Source organism: Bufo bufo, chromosome 2, assembly GCF_905171765.1.
Source record: "Bufo bufo chromosome 2, aBufBuf1.1, whole genome shotgun sequence".
NCBI lineage: Eukaryota > Metazoa > Chordata > Amphibia > Anura > Bufonidae > Bufo > Bufo bufo.
The window spans coordinates 536,601,138-536,614,608 of NC_053390.1; the positions used below are offsets into that span (position 1 = coordinate 536,601,138).

A 13,471-nucleotide genomic window follows, 5' to 3' on the forward strand; every position below is an offset into this window, starting at 1 on the left:
TCTTTTCCCTTTCAAGAACGGGTGACTTTGTTTTCATTTTTTACTCCCAGGCCTCCCAAAGCAATAACTTTTATTTATTTTATTTTTATTCATATAGCCCAGTGATGGCTAACCTCTGGCACTCCCAACATGCTTCATTCGTTTCTATGGTGTTCTGAGAACAGCCAAGCAAGTGTGCATCTTTGGAGTCATAGTTTTACCACAGCTGGAGTGCCGGAGGTTAGCCATCACTGATATAGCCGTATGAGGGCTTGTTTTTTGTGGGAAAAGATGTACTTTCTAATGGCGCCATTTACAGTTGCATACAATGTGGTGCGAAGAAAATTCCAAATGGGGTGGAATTATAAAATTCCTCCAGTTTTAGGTTTTTTTTTTAACACCATTTCCTATGTGGTAAAACATTTATTTTCCGGGTCATTATGATTACAAAGATACCACACATGTATAGTTTTTATTGCATTTTAATACAGAATTATTATTTTTTTACTTTTGAAAAAATAATAATTTTTCTTTTGCATTACCATATTCTAACCCCCATGTTTTTATTTTTATGTATACGGAGCTGAGATTTGGGGGGGGCGCTCATTTTTTGCTGTACAATCTGTACTTTTCATGGATACCATTCTGGAGTATGTGACTTTTTGATCCCTTTTTATTCAGTTTTTTTGTGAGAGAAGCGCCCCAAAAAGGCAAATTATTATTTTTTTTTTCGTTTTGCCGTATGGGGTAATTATCTTTATATTTTAATAGTACGGCGTTTTTGCACACAATGCCCATGATTTTTATTATTTATGCATTTTCATCTTGGGGGGGAACGCATTGGAGTCTATCAGAATTACTGTGTTCCTATGGAGCCCAGCCACAGGCAGGCTCTCCAAAGGAACGAATGTGTGGCAGCCCTGTACCACTCCTGAGTATAGGGGCTGCTGCACACTACATCTGGCTCCCCCAATCCTTGCCGGGGAAGCCAGAGCGCACACTCCCAGTCTTTAACTTTTCAGATGCCATGGTCAGATTTCGACTAGGGTATCTGAGAGGTTAAATGTGTGCGCATACATTAGTCTTAGGTGCCTGCTGTTTAAAACAGCGGGCACCCGACTGCTATGGCACCTGCTGTGCTTGTGAGCAGGCGCCATTTTTAACTGCACGACCACTGACGTAAATTTACATTGAGCAGTCGGGAAAGGGTTAAAGGATTAAAAAACTGCGTCATCTGCACTGCTGTTCTTGTCCTGATAGACCCCATTATAAAGATGCGGGATCTAGCATAACGCCATGTTAAGGATGGAAGTCCTAATGGTATTTGCAGCTCCTGCTCTAGTAACAGAATATCTTGCCTTTTTATTTTAGAGACAACTTCTGCAAGTCCTGAAACAAATCTGTTCCTGTGTCAGGCCTTCCGCAAGTTCTTCCCTCATTCTCCTGTTCTCCAGTCCTTCTCTCTCACTCTGAATGGAGAGACTATACCTCACATCTGTGATGTCAGCCATAACCTCTGTGACCTGACTAATCTTACCTTAAAAACTCAACCAAGTGACCTTATCGAAGTGTCTATGCAGAAAGCAGGCAAGCAAAAAAGAGCAAGTAAAAAAAGGAAGGCTAGTGTGCTGAGAATGAGGACAAGAGGAGCCACACAACAGAGCAGTAGCGCGGATGACAGAGTACTGTTCAACAGTGGCACAGAAACCGACGACTCTGAGCGCCTGAAAATGGACTGGACCGGTTCACATTCCCCGACATTTTAGAGATCTAGTAAGAAGTGGGACTGTTCGGGTCATGAGATGTGAACTCATCTTTGTTCTTACATTGCAGGTTTTGTATTTCTTTTATGCACATCACATGTTCTTGTTGCAATAGGGTTATCCGGTTTGTTCAAATATACTGAAGTGATTGGTCTTTTCATGGGTTTCATTCTTTGCTTTCGTTTTCGTAAAAACGTGCCCCCGATCATGTATGAGCTAATACAAGAATCCTACTCACATGGTTACTTACAGCTGGGCAATGACTGGCCTCAGCAGTGACGTGTTCCCAAGAGACGCATCACCATTTAGTCCAATCATAGGCTGCCAGGGACCGAGTATGATTCTTGTATTAGGTCAAACACGCTAGGAGTTAAGTTACGTTGTTAGGTTCAATAAATGTTCAGACGTATTGGCAAACGGTTCTTTATTAACAAAACATATAACATATTTTTTTTCAAACATCACAAATCTGTGGGTCTTTGAGGTAGGCAGGGTCCTTGTATGTGACCGGCATAAAACCTACAAGACAAATACCACGTGATGTTGATTTTGTTACATTATCTACAGAATGACAGACAAAAACCAAAACTCTTACCCATTATAGTCGCCTTTTTAATGGCTTTCGATACGGCCCGTTGTTTCAGACCACATAATCCTATGGGAGACATAATACTGCAGTGGTAAGGCTCTGTTTACACTTGTGCTCGGTGTTTGGGCCTTTTCTCCGAAAAACAGTGTTATATTTCCTTTCAGCACTTACAGCTTTTATAACTATAATTGAAGGGAACATTGAGCTCGCATGAGTTCTGCGAGCCCTTCAAATAGCTGGGGTACCAAGAGTCGGACCCCTGCTAATCTGATATTTATGACCCATCCTGACACTATTCTGAACGCAGCAGAGACAGTGGCCCGATGGAGGGGTAAGTAATGACCAAATTATCTTCCCACAATAGAACAGGAGGTGGACAACCCCTTTAAGATTGTTTAAAGGAACTGGTCACGTGCCCTTCCATCAGCAGCTTTACTAGGGACCAGAGTGCCATACAATCACAGATGCAGTCTGTGGTAAACAAGGGGGAGGTATGCTAACGGGGACATTCGCACAAACCTCCTACAGACATTATATCAGTAAGTGGCTTTATGTGCCATTTCTATCACACGTGTAAAAATATACCCCTTCAAAGGGGATATCAAGAGTTAAAATTGTGGCCAAAGACCGGGACTGTGGTAAGCACCACTTCCCCTACACTCACTGGCTACAGCAGTATACGGCATGAGAGGCCAGTGATTGGCTGCAGTGGTCACTTGTCCATACGGGCATGTCACTACTGGAGGGAGGAGTGGCGAATCTGGAAGCTGCGGGGGTCTGATGGGTCACTATTGGTTTTTTTTCCTGTTATGTCACCACAGTCCCTGTCTTTGGTCACATTTTTACAGGTAACTTAAAGGGATTGTCGTCTCCTGTGGAGTAGCAGTGTAGTGTAATTACAAGTACGTGTGCCACAGGAGACGACGCCTCCTCATCAAACAGCTGATCGTCAGGGATGCCAGGCTGCACCACCCCTTTTAGGTTAGTGCTGAAACCTCGGACCTTTACATTTGCCCTGTCAGATGTCTGTTGAGCAATTTACACATTTTACTTATAAAGTATTTTGGATACATGCAGACAATTACCTGTTATATGCCTTCCATAAATGCGACCAGTGTGAGGTGAGACAAACTGAGACAGGAGCTGTCAGATACAAGTAGGGTAGACCATGTCAAAGTTATTATCAATGGCTCCAGCCAAACCGATTAGTAAATACTAAGCCATAATCTACATTCTTGACCTGCTTCACCTCTGCTAAAGGCTGAAGAGAAGAAAACCCATCCCCTATGCTGAGTGCATGGAGCTGGACCTCCACTATCGTGTCGCCCTATCGTCACGTCCCCCCCCCCCAGCAGCTCTGCATCTGCAAATGGACGCAACCTGTCTAATTTACATTTTAGGACAAGTTGCTTGCGGACATTTTAAACGATTCCCAGGGAATCCTATAAATACCTGCACTTTCTATGCTTAGAAGTCACATGGGTGGTTCTACTTATGATTGACAGTTTACTCTCTATGCTTAGTAATGCTGTCAGGCAATGATTAGGGCCACCCACATGGCTTTAAATGAACACAATATTTTAGCCTGCTCAGCCCCTCCTCCTCTGATTTTCATGGTGACAGGCAGAGGTCGCAATAATGCCTGTACAAGCGTCATAGACGCCTGTTTAGGCCAAAGACTTTTCCCTGCCATTCATCAGCGCATGCTGCCTGTGCCTGAAATAACTAATAGCACACCTCCTTACAGCAAGGATCCTTGTTATTGGTTGGTGTGGGCGGGCTGCCGGAGCGATCGTGTCCGGCAGTAGGGGAGGCTAGCTCCCGGGCAGGAGCTGTACTCGGGAGACTAGGGGGAGCGGTGTGCTGTTCCCGAGGACGGGTGGCAGTGGTGGAAAACTACAGCTCGGACATCCAGTACAGAACAAGGTAACAGCGCAGTGTCTGATCATCACATACATCTATATATCAATCACACACTGCACTACATACATCACACTGTAATGCCTATAGTGCAGGATCAGCAACCTCCGCCACTCCAACTCCCAGAATAATTCATTCACTTCTATGGGAGTTAAAGTGTAACTGTCACTTTTTTTTATTTTTGTAATGTGTAGGGGCAGTGGATACTGACCATTTTTGTAATATACTTTAATTACTGAAGTCGTACATTTCCATTAGAAAAATAGCTCTAAAGTCAACCATTTTGAGCCTTAGCAACGCTCCTCTGTTTACATAACAGTGGAGACTTGCTCAACATTGACTGTGTTATATAAACAGAAGACAGAGGAGCGTTGCTAAGGCTCAAAATGGTTGACTTTAGAGCTATTTTTCTAATGGAAATGTACGATTTCAGTAATTAAAGTATATTACAAAAATGGTAAATATCACTGCCCCTACACATTACAAAAATAAAAAAAAGAATGACGGTTAAACTTTAAAAGAAAAGGCAAACATGTTTGCATGCTGGGAGTTGTAGTTTCACAGCAGCTGGCGTGCCGAAGACTGCTGATCCCTGGTATAGTGAATGCAGATAGGCTATTCTAGCCAATTGATAAAGTACAGGGAAGATCCACAATACTGGACTGTACTTTATCACTTGGCTATAACTGGCTGATTAATTTACACCAGTAATAGTCCCCCTGCATACCCACCTCTTAGGGCAGGGGTAGGGAACCTCCGACATTCCAGCTGTTGTGAAACTACAACTCCCGGAATGCATACTTCCTCTGCTCTTGTGAGAACTCTCATTAAAATGAATGCTGGGAATTGTAGTTTCACAACAGCTGAAGGTTGCCGACCCCTGTCTTAGGGACACATTCACACCACTGCTATTTCTTTCTGTTGTTCTGCTCTGTTAGATGAGCAGAACAACGAAAATAACAGAAGTGCTGGATGAAGCACATAAGGCTGGGTTTTTGTAATACATTTAATGGACAGGAAAAAAAAACAGATGCCAATATATATATACCGTGTTTCCCCGAAAATAAGACCTACCTCTAGCCTATCACTGTAATATAAGGCATCCCCCCCGAAAATAAGGCCTCCCCGATAATAAAGAATCCCCCGAAAATAAAGGCCTCCCCGATTATAAAGCATCCGCCGAACATAATGACTCCCCGATTATAAAGCAAGCCACCCCAGAATGTAAGGAGCTCACTGATTGGCCGCTGCCAGGACAAGCTGCCGCCTGCTGCTCGCTCTGCCCTGATGGAGTCTCACAACTTGGCTGGCACGAACACACAGGGGACGGGGTGACAGGTAAAGGGGGGGGGGGGATATCTGATGGAAGGTGGGGGATGTCTGGTGAAGATGGGGGGGGGGGGGAGAGGAGACTAAAAACGGTAATTAAAATGACAGGGTGATCAGAGGGGGATCATTTAAAATGACACAGGGGGGAATCAAAATAACACAGGAGGATCAGAAGGGGTACTATAATGCTATCGTAATCCCCCCCTCTGATTCTCCTGTACCATTTTGATTCCCCCTTCTGATCCCCCTGCGTCATTTTAAGTGATCCCCCTCCCCACCCCGATACCCCTGTGTCATTTTGATTCCCTTCTCTGATCACCCTGTGCCATTTAAAGTGATCCCCCTCCCCACCCCGATTTCCTTTTTTTTGTTCAACAATAAATGTGTACCGTATTTTTCTTCATGGAAAAATAAGACATCCCCTGAAAATAAGACCTAGCGCATCTTTTGGAGCAAAAATTAATACAAGACACTGTCTTATTTTCGGGGAAACAGGGTATATATATATATATATTACACACACACACACACACACATGTGCTGGACTCCTGCAAATTCCAAAAAATGTAATACTTTTTTTTTTTTATAAAAAAGAACTTTATGGCATCTGTCTGAGGCATCCTTTAACGTATACTTTTTTTTGTGTCTGTTAAAAGTGGGGCAAAAATGTGATGTGAACCCAGCCTAATTTGACAGGAAAAGAGCTAAACGGACCCCATTGACGATCATGGAGTCCGTTCAGGATTCTATCTTTTTACCGGACAAAAAAAGTCCTGCATATACGACTTTTTTTGTCTTACTGTAACTACCGTACTCCTGCTCAGGTAAAAATACTCCTCAAAAATGGTAAGAGGAGTATTTTATACTCTTCCAGAAAAAAAAATTGTGACACCTCTGGTGACGGGTTCCCTTTAAGATACAAATCCCATTTGAAAGTTTAATTTACTGTTTTCAGAATTTCTCCTTTTTCCAGTTAGATACCTAAACCTCTTCCATCAACGCCTCACATTTCAACAGAATGGTGAATCCTAATACATTCACCCATTAATGGCGGCCAAGAATCTGTACAAGGTCTCTAAATACATACCTGGGTATTCTTGTAATCTACCGGGATGTCGCACAAGATGCACCTCTTTGGAGGTTCTTTGAAGGGATTTTCTATTTTCTCTGGCTGTAGTTAATAGGAAGTGACATATCAGGCTAATCCATTGGCAACCAATGCTTAAAATTAAGAAATGAAAGCTAAATATACAAGTTGTAAAAAAATATTTACTTGCTTTAAATGTATTAAATATAACAAAAATGTAAAGCTTTAAACAGTTGCTAGGCATTCAAAAAACACCATAAGGGCAAAAACAAGTCTAAAAAAACAAAAACAAAAAAAACACACACTACAAATGCCCAAAAAAAAGCCAGAGACTTGTCTGCACCTTGCTGTGATTAGACTGCCAAGACACTACCAAGTTGCATGTAATTTACATTGAAGTCAATGGAGTAAATAGTTGCATTCTACGTGTGCAAAATCCAGCAAGTATGGATCTTGTGACTGTAGTCACATTGCCACACCATAGACATACATTTCAAATGTCGCCGTTACCTAAACTTGTCTAGAGTCTGCAGGTAAGGCTACTTTCACACTGGCGTTTTGGCTTTCCGTTTGTGAGATCCGTTCAGGGCTCTCACAAGCGTCCAAAACGGATCAGTTTTGCCCTAATGCATTCTGAATGGAAAAGGATCCGCTCAGAATGCATCAGTTTGACTCTGTTCCGTCTCCATTCTGCTCTGGAGGCCGACACCAAGACGCTGCTGGCAGCATTTTGGTGTTCGCCTCACGATGCAGAGCCAAATGGATCGTCCTGCCACCCAATGTAAGTCAATGAGGATGGGTCAGTTTTCACTGACACAATAGCAAACGGATCCGTCCCCTATTGACTTTCAATGGTGTTCAAGACGGATCTGTCTTGGCTATATTAAAGATAATACAAACGGATCAGTTCTGAACGGATGCAGACGGTTGTATTTGAATGGATCCACATAAAACATGAGTGTGAAAGTAGCCTAACACTATGGATCTTCCCATGCAAAAAATAGTGACCACCAGAAATACATTCTAGAATTCTATGTGCAAGTACTATTGGGGTTATTTATCAAACTGGTGTAAAGTAGAACTGGCGTTTTGGACCACTTGTGAGAGCCCTGAACGGATCAGTTTTGCCCTAATGCGTTCTGAATGGAAAAGGATCCGTTCAGAATGCATCAGTTTGCCTCCGTTCCGTCTCCATTTCGTTTTGGGGTCGGATCAGTCTTCACACACATTGTAAGTCAATGGGGACGGATCAGTTTTTACTGACACAATCTGGCACAATAGAAAACTGATCCGTCCCCCATTACAATGGTGTTCAAGACGTCTTGGCTATGTTAAAGATAATACAACGGCATCCGTTCTGAACAGATGCAGACGGTTGTATTATCTGAACGGATCCGCACCAAACGAGAGTGAAAGTAGCCTTAGTTGCCTATAGCAACCAATCGGATTCCACTTTTCATTCTGGACAGCTCCTTTGGAAAATGAAAGGTGGATTCTGATTGATTTCTGTGGGCAACTCAGCAAGTTCTACTTTGCACCAGTTTGATAAATGACCCCATATATTTTTACATTAAGGAGTTTTAATCATTACCATATCTTCGAGCGCAGCATGGTTACTGTCCAGTGTAGCTGGGGAAAAGAAAGAAATTTATGAATACATGTCCAGTACATATTAGGTGGATTCTGGCGGTGCCCTGATGGCAATGTTCAGCTAATCTGAGCTGATAAACTTTATATATCCTTATAGGAAATTCAAAAACCTCTCATTTCACTCTTGCGGCCAGAAGTAGAATTAGGGCTCCCTGCAGCCGCCACTTGAGGAGATGACTAGAAAAGTGTTCTGTGTAATCTACTGGCCGTCATGAAGGTCCCCGCCCAATCCCAGCACTGCGGGCACCTAGTTCTAGTGGACAGGTCAAAGTCTTGCTAGACAAGGTTACTTCCTCATGGCCATTTGAATGGGACCACAAAAGATGCGGACAGCACAACCATAAGTCCGTTCTGGGCCCCACAAAAAAATAGAACGTGTCCTATTCTTGTCCATTTGGACAAGAATAGGACTTTTCTCTAGACAAGTGGAAAAAAAGGCAACATGCTCACAGCCGGGATCTGTGTTTTGTGGATCCACAAAACATGATCGTGTTTATATTTCCGTTTTTCACTGACGTGTGCTGTCTGCATTTTCCAGGGACAGCACATGTACAGACTTGCACTACTTTGGTCAGTGGTGCGGACCAAACACGCCCATTGATGAAGTCTATGGGTCAGTGAAAATCACCGACACGGGTGGCATCAGTGTTGAGTCCGCTTTTCACTGACTAGTTATAGGAGATGCTCTGGAAATTAATTTTCAGCTGAGCAGTGTCTGTGGAACACGGATGACACAGAGAGCAAAAAACTGACACATGGACCAAACACAGATGTAGAACGGACTGACTTGAAACGGACACAGAATTGTGAACGAGGCCTCATATTGATGTAAACATGACATCCGTGTGCATTCCGTATTTTGCGGACAATAATAGGACATGTTCCATTTTTTTGCGGACCCATTGAAATGAATGGTTCCGTATACGGTCCGCAAAAAAAACCGGAAGAGACACGGAATGAAAATACGTTCGTGTGCATGAGGCCTGAGGGTCCATTCACACATCCGTGTGTGTTTTGCGGATCCACAAAACACGGACAGCGGCAATGTGCGTTCCGCATTTTGCAGACCGCACATTGCCGGCACTAAGAGAATATGCCTATTGCGGACAAGAATAGGACATGTTCTATTTTTTTCAGGATCACACTTCCGGGTCCGCAATTCCGGATCGGGGGACGCACGTCCCCATAGAAATGGATGGGTCCGCAATTTCGTTCCGCAAAATGCGGAATGGAGCCTGACTGTGTGAAAGAGGCCTGAGGTGACCTGCACACAGTGCGGATTTGTAGGCAGAAAATCTGCATGAAAACAGCAATACAAAGCACACAATTCCACACGCGGTAGCGCAGTGCAGATTGTCTGTGGATTAGAACAATCCCAGTGCATGAGCCCTGATTTTGGAGAAGCAAGGTCAAGCAGAAGCAAATATACACCATTATAAATCATGATAATAAATGTGCTCTTTCAAGACGAGCAGTGATTCCTGCTCTGCACACACAGCCCTAAGGCCCCTTTCACACGAGCAAGTTTTCCGCACGGGTGCAATGCGTGATGTGAACGCATAGCACCCGCACTGAATCCTGACCCATTCATTTCAATGGGTCTGTGTACATGAGCATTTCTTTTTTTCACGCATCAGTTCAGCAGTTCTATATTCTGCGTTTTTTTTACGCAGCCCTGGCCCCATGGAAGTGAACGGGGCTTCAGTGAAAAACGTATTGCATCCGCAAGCAAGTGCAGATGCAATGCGTTTTTTTTTACTGATGGTTGCTAGGAGATGTTGTTTGTAAACCTTCAGTTTTTTTTATTACAAAAACGCATTGTACGTGACCTAATATCATTCCTGCCATCGTCCTGCCTGCCACACAGGGCGATGTGCAGAGAAGGAGCGTTATAAAAGACGCACTCACCAGCCATCACTCATTTATCTGCGGCGCAGCGGTGTGTTTAATTTAAACAGGGCAACTATTGGGAACAGGTATTTTTCGCTGCCGATCCTAGATCCCTTAGGGTGCCCCGCCACAGTGCAGCTGGCGCATGCTGCCAAGCCATGCAACCAATGGCTGCACCTGTATGGGTTTGCAGCATGAAACCAATGGCCCCAGAGCCACCCATCAAAGACCAATACCTGACATATAGGCAAGCACTTCCCTAGGAATGGGGGTCACCCCCCATGACATGAATGTGTAGAGCAGGTAAGCTTCTTACCTGTACTGTATAGTGAGGACGAGCACAGTACCGGCCTCCGGTGCCTCAGCACTGCACCCCGCAATACCCTGGCAGCCAGCATCCTCCTCCACACTGCGTCCTGTGACCTGCAGAAGGAGAGGAAGCTGCGTCCCGTCCCCTCACCGGCCCGGCTGACAACATAGCACCCTGCAATACAGTTCCGCCCCCTAAAAGTGACAGCAACCCGGACCAAAAGCAGCGCAGTGAACAGTACAGTCAAATAAAGAGACCTAGATACGTGATTTATGAGCGGAAGCGTTATTTTAATATGTGTGTTACTGTAGTGAGATGATGTTCCCGGATGAAAGATGGCCGCCCTGTAGCGTCTGACGTCATCAGCACGCGCCGGTTACAATTTGCTGGAGCATGCGCAGTTCTGTAAAAGAAGGATTCAAATAAACTCTGAAGACGAGGATACGTTATATCTCCTGTGCCTCTACTGGTAAGCGTACGGTAAGGTCATGCAGATGAATACATTCTGCTCTTCCCTGTTATCAGCCATTCAGGCTGGAGGTTTTATTCTTTTCTGTGACACTCCTTCCCCTAGGATCGCATATCTACAGTTGTGACATTTCCATAAGCATGCATGTGCCCATGCACCCTCAACTGCTCATTTGGCAGGCAGGCATTCTTCCTGACTCTGACAGTAACGTGCATGCTCAGTTCGGCCAAGCATGCATGTATCTTCAGTGAGGAGAGGGGAATAAGCCACGGCCAGACAGCTATAGCGCTGGCGTGTATATATATATCCCGCGAGAAATAAAGGATCAATATTTAAATTAGTCTTGCCCAATTCTTCTTTCTCCCAACATCGTAGTGATGCCCAGAGGACCCGCTGTGCATGTGCCAGCTAAATGCAGAGCAGGTGGAACTGATGGGGAATCCAGGGTCACAATTCACTCTGTACCCCATAGTTATGCCACTCTGTATATGTGTGCATGTGTGTACGGAGTATACATACAGTGGCTCCGTGTCTATCCCTGCAGCAGATTCATCATCCAGCCTGAGCCCCTGTGATAAATCTGTGCAGGTCTAGACAGCCTGGCTAGGATTATCTGTAGGTTTAGTAAATCTGGGCCTGTGTGTCTGTAGGAAGAATGTAGTGGGTGTTTATGTGTGCTGGTGTACATACAGTGAGTGTGTGAATAGGACCGTTCATCTGCAAGCTGTGAGCCTCTAGTAGCTGTGTATGCATATATATGCGCACTATACGGTGCTATTTTATTTTCCTGGTATGTGGTATTTTTCTAGAATATAATAAAATTAAAAAAAAACGCTCTACATGGTTCCCTCATTATCGGCTGGCTTACATGAGTTTGGTGGTAAAAGTAGAACTCCAGTCTCCGTTTTCTATACACAAAAAAAAAAAAAATATTCAACAGCTGCTAATTGAATAGAGGTGGTCTCCCTGTTACATCTATTTACAAAATTAATTAACATCTGGACTATGTTTAAATGGTCACTAACTTTTCACACAACTTTGCATAAATCAGTAGTAGAATGACCACAGGAAACTTTGTAATATGTTTTATCAGTGAGAAATGTCAGTTGTTTTTTTTTCTGTTAATTGCTTTTCACTTTAATAAATGCCTTTTTTTTCCCATCCAGGACAGATCATCTCAGCAGGAAGCCTCATGTCAATGCAAGTCTATGGAGTGGGGTGTGGTGAGCAGGAGCTGAGGAGACAAGCACAGACAAAGAGATACTACACAGCTACAGCTAGGAAGTTTATAGGTCAGCACAAGTGCTTCATTCACAAAAGTTCAGGTCAGTACGTATTAGTAAATGTCCTCCATTATCCTTGGATTGCTTCAGAGTGACTGTGAGACAGGATGGAGATTTTCCTCTACTTTCTGGGTGTGCCGTGGATGGCAGCTAGTCTCCTCCTACCATGTCTGAGAGATCTGCACACCAGATATTCAGCAAGCATAGAGGAAAACTGCTAAAGTGACACATGTACAAGTGAGTTAATGGCCAGAGGTAGTGTGGTACTATTGTTCAATGCAAAGTTTGTTGAATGCTCAGTGCTGCTTTAAAATAAAGAAAAAAAAGCCACTAACCTCTTGCGGGTAGTTCCATTCCAGCACCAAGGGTCAGTGGTCACGAATTGCACAGCCGCTCCATTCAGCTCTATGGGACTGCTGGAGATGGCCCATAGGGGATGTGTGTTTTAAACATTAACGCTCCTTTAAAGGGGTATGCCCATCATAGACAATGGGGCATATCGCTAGCATATGCCCCCATTGCCTGATAGTTGCGGGTCCCACCTCTAGGACCCGCACCTATATCGAGAACGGAGCGGGGAGCGCTGTGGCTGGAGGACCCCAGATTTCCCGGGGTCCGTCCACCACCAAGCCCTAATCCCCGCCTCTCCCATAGAAGTGAATGGGAGCGTAACGCACATGCGCGGCCCATGCTCCCATTCATTTCTATGAGGCCGACGGAAATAGCCTTCTCCCCATTTCTATGGGGCTATTTTTGGCGGCCCCATAGAAAGGAATGGAGGGCGGCTGTGCATGCGCAGTGCGCCCTCCTTCACTTTCGGGGCTCCGTTCTCAATATAGGTGCGGGTCCCAGTGGTGGGACCCGCACCTATCAGACAATGGGGGCATATCCTAGCGATATGCCCCCATTGTCTGAGATGGGAAAACCCCCTTAAAGGGAACCTGTCACCGGGATTTTGGGTATAGAGCTGAGGACATGGGTTGCTAGATGGCCGCTAGCTCATCCGCAATATCCAGTCCCTATAGCTCTGTGTGCTTTTATTGTGTAAAAAAGAAAATGATTTTATACATATGTAAATTTAACCTGAGATGAGTCTTCTCCCTGACTCATCTCACGTACAGGACTCATCTCAGGTTAATTTGCATATGTATCAAATCGTTTTTTTTACACAATAAAAGCACACAGAGCTATGGGGACTGGGT

At 44.3% G+C, this 13,471-nt stretch overlaps 3 protein-coding genes across 5 annotated transcripts in view; 2 read left to right on the forward strand and 1 right to left on the reverse strand.

The window, feature by feature from the left end:
• Nucleotides 1–1,900, forward strand: part of ABRAXAS1 (abraxas 1, BRCA1 A complex subunit) — a 144,440-nt gene extending 142,540 nt beyond the window's left edge. For both annotated transcript variants that reach the window (XM_040417999.1, XM_040417998.1), the window contains exon 9: nt 1,351–1,900. In XM_040417999.1, coding sequence (XP_040273933.1) covers nt 1,351–1,745 — 395 coding nt within the window. In that variant the 3' untranslated portion in view covers nt 1,746–1,900. The remainder of the gene's footprint in view (nt 1–1,350) is intronic.
• A 249-nt stretch (nt 1,901–2,149) lies between these two features.
• On the reverse strand, nt 2,150–10,756 carry MRPS18C (mitochondrial ribosomal protein S18C). Its single transcript, XM_040418000.1, has 6 exons — nt 10,524–10,756; nt 8,259–8,296; nt 6,668–6,751; nt 3,417–3,474; nt 2,338–2,397; nt 2,150–2,261 (listed from the first exon to the last, which is right to left on the reverse strand). Exons 1-6 carry the CDS (start codon nt 10,603–10,605, stop codon nt 2,197–2,199), a joined length of 387 nt encoding a protein of 128 aa, XP_040273934.1. The 5' UTR covers nt 10,606–10,756; the 3' UTR covers nt 2,150–2,196.
• A 126-nt stretch (nt 10,757–10,882) lies between these two features.
• The window catches only part of HELQ (helicase, POLQ like), a 44,164-nt gene continuing 41,575 nt past the window's right edge, over nt 10,883–13,471 (forward strand). The window contains exons 1-2 of one of the 2 annotated variants that reach the window (XM_040418003.1): nt 10,883–10,986; nt 12,153–12,311. The gene's annotated coding sequence lies outside the window, so the exon portion shown is untranslated. Of the gene's footprint in view, nt 10,998–12,152; nt 12,312–13,471 lie in introns of both variants that reach the window. The other variant, XM_040418001.1, reaches the window with a different exon arrangement.

Coding starts and splice junctions, on each gene's coding strand:
- MRPS18C (XM_040418000.1), bottom strand. CDS start 10,605: ATGCTGGCTGCCAGGGTATTGCGGGGTGCAGTGCTGAGGCACCGGAGG. Junction 6,752..8,258: donor ATGCTGCGCTCGAAGATATG/GTAATGATTAAA, acceptor TATTAACTACAG/CCAGAGAAAATAGAAAATCC. Junction 3,475..6,667: donor TAGATTACAAGAATACCCAG/GTATGTATTTAG, acceptor TGTATCTGACAG/CTCCTGTCTCAGTTTGTCTC.